General features: G+C 45.1%; 1 protein-coding gene across 1 annotated transcript; it reads left to right on the top strand.

Annotated features, from left to right (window-relative positions):
- The first annotated feature begins 1,605 nt into the window (after nucleotides 1-1,605).
- rassf10b (Ras association domain family member 10b) lies at nucleotides 1,606-2,888 on the top strand. Its single transcript, XM_030092670.1, has one exon. The coding sequence runs from the start codon at nucleotides 1,606-1,608 to the stop codon at nucleotides 2,884-2,886; it is 1,281 nt and encodes a 426-aa protein (XP_029948530.1). The 3' UTR covers nucleotides 2,887-2,888.
- Nucleotides 2,889-9,865: the final 6,977 nt, after the last annotated feature.

Genomic DNA, 9,865 nt, shown 5'->3' on the forward strand with positions numbered 1-9,865 from the left:
CCTTCTGAAATGGTCCAGCACTTATTGCCACTTTGAAAAATTGGCAGAAAACTGACAAACATAGATCATAACAGTTACAGTCATTCAATAAATATATAGTTTTATCACACAGTCACTCACATCACTAGCAGGTTAAATTAGTGAGAAGGTGAATCTGTTTCTCAGAACACAGTTTCTCTATTCTGGAGGGATGGATGACAAACAGACTAAGATCCTCCTCTACCACTAAATCAGCCCTCTGGGCTTTTTCTGAAGTTATTACTTTCATCTGTTTAGTCTCTGAACTCTGGTTCTTAGTGATCAGGAGCTGCTTTCGCTCAGTGGCTTCATGGACTCTCCTCACATTTTGTTCTTCTCTCCCTGTTCTCATTGAACCCAAACTCCAGATAAAGGTCATGATATCTTCTCATTCTGCTGGTTTAGACTCAGCACCACTTGATGAAGAAGCTTATTTTAATGTTTCCATCATCATGAACTGAAACTCTGAGTAGAGGCAGGAGCTGTGTGTGATGCAAGTAATGATCACAGATTTAGTGATATGTATCAATCATGTCAGTGTCTAGCTGTTGGAGTTTGAGTTAGTTAGTTTTTTGGTGCATTGCTACCTACATGTGCATATGCACTCTTTTTAACAGTTACAGCATGGCAGCATGCTGATTATCAGTTTATTTGACATTTTTTCATGGAGCTCAAACTCTGGCTCACTAACTACCGGGGATAAAGTTTGAGAAGTGCAGCTGCGAAAACACTGTTACTCTGATATTTGTAGTTTTACTGTATCCATTTCTCAGTCTTCATTAGCTGTTTTTGGAGTTTTGCACCACCTTTGCTCACATTCTGTGCATCTTCTGGGGGCTGAACTTAAAATCTAGTGACGCCCCTGATATATAGCCACAGAAATTCTAAGCAACTGTGTGATCAACACACAAACACACACACACACACACACACACACACACACACACACACACACACACACACACACACACACACACACAGTCTCGTATTTCTATCCTTGTGGGGACCTTCCATTGACTCCCATTCATGTCTAGCCCCTAACCCTGACCCTTACCCTAACCCTAACCCACACCACAATAAAGCCTAACCCTAAAGAAATGTTTTTGCACTTTTACTTGTTTCAGTAACAACAACATGGTCAAGAAAACACTGTTTCTCCTACTTAGGACCGGAAAAAGGTCCCCACAAGGCACGTCGTTCCACGTTTTGCTATCCTTGTGGGGACATTTGGCCCCAACAAGGATAGAAATACGAGAACACACACACACACACACACACACACACACACACACACACACACACACACACACACACACACACACTTCTTTTTTTTTTTTTTTTTTCCTGCGGGCCCGTCCTGGTGGTCACGTGATCAAAGGCGTCTCAGGACGCAGTGCTTCCCTACCCGGGCCCCAGCCGGGAGGAAACGCACGAGAGCACTCATGGAGAGTTCAGCCAGATGCGCCTGGGACGCTGGGCGCGCGCACGCACCAAAATGACTCGCTTTATTCCAGACGTGCGGATATGATTTTTTTTTTTAATTAATGCATTTTCTGTGAAAGCAGTAGAGTCGATCAGAAAGCCGAAATGGAGCCAGATGACACTCAGGTGTCAGTGTGGGTCTGTCGGGAGGAGAAACTGGTGTTCGGCTTGTCGAAGCGCACATCCTGCGCGGATGTTGTCAAAGCGCTCCTGGAGGACCAGAACTCCCCGCACGGCCTCTCCACTGCACAGGCCTACTGCATCGTGGAGAAATGGAGGGGCTTCGAGAGGACTTTACCGAACAAAACCAAGATCCTGCGGCTGTGGGCGGCGTGGGGAGAGGAGCAGAGGAACGTCAAGTTTGTCCTGGTGAAGAGCGAGGCGTCCCTGGCGAAGCCGGGAGCCCGCAGCGCCGAGGCGCGCGTGGTGCTCAGCAAACAGAACCCCTGCGTGACTAAAGAGAGCGCGTGGTCCCCCATGGGTCACATCCCACCCGAGAAACAGCGCCGGATCGTGAGGAAAGCCTTCAGAAAGTTGGAGAAGATGAACAAAAAGAGGGCGCGCGCCGCGCACAGAGACCCGTCCTGCGCGGAGAAGATGGAAACTTTGGTGCATCTCGTGGTTTCCCAGGACCACACCATCCGGCAGCAGGTGCAGAGGATTACAGAGCTGGACGCGGAGATCGAGAGGTGCGAGGCAAAGGTGCATTTTGACAGAATCAAGAGACACGGGGTTAATTATGTGCAGGACACGTATCTGGTGGACGCAGCTTCCGGGACCCTCCAGGAGGGAGACCCGCCGCCTTCCACCGAGTCCTGCGTAAAGTTTGAAGACTATGTCCTGCAGTGTGAGGAGCTGGCCGGACTGCAGGAGGAGCTGAGGGAGCAGGAGGATCTGGCGGACCTGCTCACGGCGCAGATCCAGGAGGAACTGAATCGCCGCTGGATGCAGCGGAGGGACGAGGAGCTGCAGGGCAACGAGTCCGAGCGCGGCGAGCTGCTTTTGGAGGAGGAGAGGATCAAAACGCAGCTGGATGCGAGTTTGTACATCGGTCTGCGCCTCAACGCGGATTTAGAGGCTATTAGGAGCGATTTAGAGCTGACCCAGCAGATTTGCGGGGCGAGAGAAAAGGAGATGAGGGATTTGCTGGAGGAAGTCAACACTTTGGGCATAGAGGACGGGACGGGCAGCGAGCAGAGATGTCCCCGCGGTGCAGATGATCAGATGGGGGTGATTAACACCCTGGAGGCGAAAAGCGAGTGGATGGAGCAGGCCAGGGGTCTGGCCAAAGCTCACAGTGCGAACGACGACGACTCAGACACTGGGTTAAGCTCCCTGCACAGCCAGGACTCAGACAGCCTGCCTGTGTGGGAGTCACTGGTTTAGAGCCGCTGTCCTCCTGCCTCTGTCTGTGTGTGTGTGTGTGTGTGTGTGTGTGTGTGTGTGTGTGTGTGTGTGTGTGTGTGTCCTCAGTTTGGTGCTTCTGTAGAGAACTTTTCAGAGGTTGTATTGAAGCAATAAAGAATACATTCAGTATTTCTCATACTTATGCTAAACACAGGAAATACATTTATGATCCCATTTTAGATGAGAGTCTATGTGCTGTGTGTCTATAAGCAGGAGATCTGAACTCTAAATCATCCAGATGTGTCGTAATGATGCAGGAGACTGATACTCAGATGTAATCACTTCATCATTATATTATTAGATCTACCAATAATAATAGCAGCAGGGACTATCTTTATATACACTAAAACAATATTTTATTTGTATTTTGTTGTTGCTTCCTCAGACGTTGCTCTGGGGAAATGTTTGAGTTGACTGTCTCAAATGTCTTCCTTTGCAGGAGAGTGACGATCTGACTGTTGATTGTTTTTGTAGGAGGAAGATGAACCTCTCCAGCCTCAGGGATCGTATGAACATGAAAAAAATAATAGTTCCACATAAATGACTGTTTTTTTTAAATGTAAGCCAGCATCAGAGCAACTGACTGTAACGTCTGTTTTTATAACCTGGCTGTGGTTCAAGAACCACATTTTCTTTTTTGATAATAAATGTTAATGTTACCAAGAAAACTGTTGTTTAAAAAAAAAAAAACAAATAAACATTCTGGACTCAAGTTGATGTGCTTCTCTTTTCTTTTTTGCAATGAAACAAAGTAAATAAACCAATGGAGAGGACAAAGCTGGGTAAGGTAGGAGTCAGTGAGATGAAGTGTAAAATGTCTTTGTGGAAGCAGATGACCATAATCACTGCCAGCTACTAAACATCTTGGAGACATCGGGGCGACGCAGTCAAAACAAAGTCAGGTGTTTGGGATTTTTCTGCAACTGCTGAATGACTTTCTGTCAACTCCCACCATGACCCAGACAGTAAGTGATAAAACCACGTCCTGTTGCAGCGACGCATGGAGTCGTGATGATATCTGAAGTAAAGACAGAAGAACAAACACTTAAACAGGAAGTGTGGTGTCCACGACTGGTTGATCAGAAATTAACTTTCTCTCGTAGATCCTTGGTAGGGACGGCATGGATGAGACACTTTGTCCCCCAGATTTGTATTAAGTCACCACTTGTGATTTTAACATCACACATCCTCCTTAGAAAAAGAAAGGTTTGGGCAGTGACTTCATCAAAGGCAAACAATCAGCACTACAGGCTGTTAAATATCATTAAAGTTGAATAACTCCTTATAGAGGTAAAAAATTGAAAATGCTCATTTTGTTTCCTTTATTCTTCACTTCTTCAAGAAGTTGACTGTGTGTTACATCTGTTTCTACATTTAAGTCTGGTGATGTTTATCAGTTCACCACATCCCAGAGTCAAATGCTCTTTTTACAGCCATCAGCTGAGCTGATCTTCATTCAAAAAGGTAAACATGCTACTCTATATCTCATAGAGAGCAGCCTTCATGAAATATATGGAAGATCGTGGAATAATATAGAATATAAACTAACTTAAATGAGAAGAAAACTCTTCTGAGACTGTCAGTCTGACTGTGTCAATGTTTAAACATTTTCTGAACAAATTCATCAGTATTTAAGACAGTCTGGAGTGATACTGGTTTGAATCGTGATTGAGGGCAAGAAGTATTAAAGGAACAAAGATCAGCATTTCACTACAAGAAATGATGGAAATGATTATTGATTGATAGATGATTGGATCATCTGCATAAGAGAAAACACTGTAGACCTGATATCAATTAATATTTTTGCAACCATTGTAGTTTTACATGAATGTAAAGAGATATAAAGGCGGGAAGTTATGTCCCATCCCTCATGTGGATCAGGTGACAGGATGAGGCAGTGTGAGTATTCACTGAGAGATTTATGGTTACATTCATTCTACCACAGCAGATCACCTAAAGATTCTATTGTTCCAAAGAAATAGTTGAATTCATGCGAGAACGTGGTCTCCATGCGAGCAAATGTGTTCTGTGGTAGCACCAGGGATTAAAGCACCACTGTGCGTCTCCAGTTTCAACCATTGATAAATCCACCCATGTACTGTTAAATGCACAACACAACACGGAGGTATACATTACGCTCTGCGTCCCCTGAGCTGTTTCAGTATTTATTAGCTGCACTGAAATAACCACAGAGAGAACAGAAGATGGACAGCATGTCCCTGAGCACACAGTAAAAGATAACTGTGTGACCGCAGCGAACAACAAATGAAATATGCAAAAATGCCAGGGAATTATTTGGGAGAATAGAGATTTGTTTCCCAGTGTAATCCATCATATTGTGGCGTGGAAAATTACTCTGCATTGTATCGCACCGATCGTTTTTATTTGAATCATTTATAATCAACATAACATCAACAGTGGATCATTGATAGCTGCTCATGCTTAGTTCTTCCCTCCATTCTTAGAAAAACTGTAAATATTTCAATATCATATATCTAATGCATCAAGTGTTCTCTTACATAGACAGCCTCAGAATTTCTACCACTTTTCAAGACAGTATCGTTTCTGCACCACATATGCTCCTATGCTGTCCCACATGGTTTACATCTATAAAACTGAGAGTGGAATAGGGGCAACAGTCAGAGCTCCATGGATCTTTCCATGGCTGATCCACCGCCCACCGGGAGTCCTTCACCAAATGATCTAGGCTTGGAGTGTTGTGGGAATCAGTAAAACCTCAGCTCTCAGCGCTATGGTGCTTAGAAGCTGTTCTTGTTGCCCTGTTCATGTAGTTTGTTTCCTGTTGTGCACATTCATTCGTTCTACCGTCCCTGCAGCTCACCAGTCTTCACTAACACTTCTTTAACAAGTTTTCACTCACAGTCTGCATCCAGTCTGGCTTTCGAGGCGATAGATGGAGGAAAACCGCTGACTTTCTTCTTGAAGCTCCCATCTCTGCTTCTTTTAATCTGTTTAGCTTTTAATTTGCTGATTCTCGATCTGATTTCTTTTGCTGAGCTATTGTCTTTTGTAATGACAATGTCAAGATATCGATTAATTGCAGACAGCACCAATCAATCATTATCTATCTCTTTCCTCTGCTTATTTCTGTTACAACAGATTTTACAGCAACTCCAAGCTTGAGGCTGGCTCCTTGCAGTTCACTTTCACTACCACTATCTTTTTTATTTCTTTTCTGTCCTTGACGTGTTCTAATCTTCCTCAATTCATGTTTGGTTTCTTTTTTAAATTCAAAAGTATGAGGAATAGATAGTCTTCACTGATGTCATGACCTCTCTGGTAGACATTTTGAGGGTCAAACAAACTACAATCAGGTTGTTCTGAGTCAATGATTTTGTAAAACTGCCATTTTAAACACTGGTTAAGTTACTACAATGGTGCACACCTGTGCCATTCATGGCAGTCACAATAGAGCAGGGGCCGGCGGGTCAGCGCTTGTTTGGATGTTTTAACTCTAGGATTACCACAGCAGTCCGAGTAACGGTAAAGTGATCAAAGGAGCCATAACCGACTAAATGAGCCATTTGCAGTTTCACTGTACCGGCCGTGCGCGCTTATTTGCATGGCTTTGTCAATATGCTACTGTCAGGACCAGCCGGGTTCCTTCTCCTGGGTGGATGTCTGCCCACAAAGACCAGGGCAGGTGAGGTGGCCAGGTAGGGGGTGCAAAAAAACAGCGGAGGTCGGCAGAAGCCCGGATGTGTGAAGCCACATGAAAACTCTCTATAGTGCAAAGACAGAAGGATGGAAGGCAGAGCAGTGTTGGGTAGAGGAGCAAACAAACACAAGGGTGTGAAAGGAGACTTCCAGGCACACAGTTCACTTACGGACAAGAGGAAGGAGGCGTGGGGCACTGAACATGAATAAATGAGAATAATCACCAGAAGTCTGGGGCCCACTGACAGAAAGTTGTCCAAAAAAGAATAAGAGTGAGACCATAGACTCCATGGGTATCATGGAGATGAATGGCTCATCTCTCCACAGTTGAATCCATCAGTTCCCAGCAGCCCGGCCAGGTGAGCAAGCAGGTATGCAAGCACCAAGCAGACGTGCGAAAAACTGAGCTAGAAGAGCCAGGTGGTCCAGTGGCCACCCACAAACACAACAATAGACACAACGCAGGCACCAGTGCAATTCTGGAGTCACCAATTAGCCTCAAATGCATGTTTTTGAAGTGTGGAGGGAAACTGGAGCACCCAGAGGAAGTCCATGCATCCACAGGTAAAGGTGGAAACTATGGAAAGGCCTCCAAATCTCCAAGTGTTCCTTTTTAATTGAAAATTAGGAAAATGGTCCACAAATTAAATACTGCAAATGAATTTGTTGACGCTGATTATACCGACTAATAACTTGGTTGATATCAGACCTGAACCTGATGCACTGTCATACTGCGACATTGAGTCGGTTCAAAGCTGCTATCGTTGAACATCACAGAAATAAAAACAATTGTATTTGTCTCCGAAATTTGATCAGTTATTGATGCAACACAGCATAACAAGGCCCAGTCCTCAGAAAACCCTCTCAATGTAAAAATCAGACAAAACATTTCCACTTTCTCAGATTCTCCAGACTGTCAAGGTCTGAAAGCAGCGCTGGTTCTCACAAAGATAGAAATACAAGAAGAGGCACAAGCCACCCTAAGTGTCTTTGTCCTTTGAATTTAGGGCAACATGATTGTCCGACCAGGGGAAGTACTGTATTACATGCTGTGTGAATGGCAGCCTTCCTGCCTCTTGACACACACAGCAGCAGCCTCCTCTGTGCTCCGCGCTCTCATGTGGCTTTCTTTTCATATGCCACTTTGGTACACTGAGGAACATAAATTAGTCTGACCCTAATAGAAAAAAAGTCTTTATCTCACAGGCTGGGGTGTAATGGTGCACACACGGCGCTCGAGAGGGAAAACAGGAGCACATTCCTGGTCTTTTGTTTTGGAGATGAAGTCTGCAGAGAGAGTTTCTCACATCCCTGAAAGGATGCAAAAATGTCAAGTTTTGATTATGTGGAGACTCTCCAGAACTCTCGGAGTTGTTTGAGAGCAAATTCAAGGATCTGAGGAGAGCCCTTCTCGAAAGCTTTTTGCAGAACCGGCCTGATTAAACAGACAAAAGCCTGTGAGGAAGGTCAGGCTGGGATTTGACTATTTTTCTCACTGGTATGCGGCCTCGTTATCTTGTTAACAGACGGCTATATTTATAATCACGTGTTTTTGTCACAATGTCTTTGCATGCAGTTGAACATAGCTGGCAGTCCTTTGCATGCTAGCAAACACTTTCAGATCCCAAGAAAGAAAGTGTCACAGTCGTTGGTCTTTGGGTCACATCAGGGTTTAGGGGTCACACGATCAGGGGTTAAAGGTACTAAAGCGCCGCTGCCATCTGACCCGTTCTGCTGGGGGTCATGTAAGTGAACATTGGGAAAGTGGGAGATGAGAGAGAATCATTCAGACGCAGGCTCTTTTTAGAGACCGTAGGAAAGGCTTCCTGAGCAGCAGGGCACTGGGGTCTCAGCACAGCCTCTAAATCATCATGTCACAGCAGCTCAGTGGACGGCAGTGGTGGAAGAAGTACTCATTTTGTTTACTTAAGTAAAAGTACAGATACTGGGGCAAAAAAAGCTCGTGTCCGGAGTTTCCGTTCGTTACCAATGTATGTATCATTTTTCAACAGAGCTTAAATGTGTCAGTCTGGTTTGATACTACAATATAATATTAGCATAAAGCAATATAAAAATTTATTTATGAGCCCCGCCTTCGTCTCATAGACCCCCATGTTATCCGAAAACGCGCCGGTCAGCGTCAGCCAATAGATTTCGAGCTTCCCCTTTCTCGTGCTGTCAATCAAAGTGTGCGCATGGTCGCTTGCCCAGGCAGAGGTGAGTTAGCTACGCAGCAGCCGCCCCACTTACCTCGGATATATCCATGGTCTGCTGAACATCCACCGTAAACAGCTAAACATGTAGGTTTTATAACCATTCGGATTTACTTCACATGCTAATACGCCGTTCCCTGGACCACTGGAAGGAGTATTTTGTCCACTTTCTCAGGCTGGCTCTGTCTCCTCTTCACCTGCCGTAGTTGAGCTAAGCTAACTACGATGCTAACAGCTGTTAGCCAGGCACTGGACGAACGGACACAAAAAAGGTATTTATGAGCTTATCTCACTCTGTAAATGATCGGGATAGGGCGTGGGTCCAAAATCTTCGGAGTATTCCTTTAAGCTATAAGTCTGACAATGGCAGCGTTCACACATTCACTGATTGGCCTCATCATTGGGTTTATTGGAGGAAAGCAGTGGAATGCCTTTCAGGCTTTGCACAGATGCGTTTCTGCATACAAATTCTAATTGACAGCTATCATACACTTTAAAAAATGCTCCCTATCCAAAATAATGTAATTCAAAATTAATGATGCGCATTTATGTTTTTCCAAAATTATTTGGCACCCATAAGAAATCACTTCTGGTCTCCAATACCCCTTTCCCACTGCAACTAGCAGGTCGACCCGTGTCTGCGACCCGCTAACTATCGCCTTTTTAGACTCCTTTCCCACCGCCAGCAGACCCGGGTCTCACCTCCTGCTGGCGAGCCGCGTCGCTGCGTTTTCCCGTACTGATGGTGTCCCACGTTGATGACATCATCAGCGCGACGGAGCAAAACGAAAGTAAACAATGCAGCGGAAACCAGTCCCTGTTACCTGTAGACAAATCTCATCTTCCCCACGGATCAGGGGAAGCTCTCTGGTCTCGCTATCTTGCCACTGCTGGGTCACGTTGACGAAGGAAATCTCACGCTGTGTCCAGAAACAACAACTAGCACACTAACTTAGCCGCGCTGCGTCGACATCATCATGTAAGTTCCCGGATGTGTCCCCCCCACTAAAAGCTGCTACAAACTCACCCGGGAATTTACCGGGTCGATTGCAGGGTGAACGACCTGG

This window comes from Salarias fasciatus, chromosome 1, assembly GCF_902148845.1.
Source record: "Salarias fasciatus chromosome 1, fSalaFa1.1, whole genome shotgun sequence".
Classification (NCBI taxonomy): domain Eukaryota; kingdom Metazoa; phylum Chordata; class Actinopteri; order Blenniiformes; family Blenniidae; genus Salarias; species Salarias fasciatus.

Excerpts from the sequence above, each read along its gene's own strand:
- rassf10b (XM_030092670.1), top strand. The coding sequence starts at position 1,606 with ATGGAGCCAGATGACACTCAGGTGTCAGTGTGGGTCTGTCGGGAGGAG.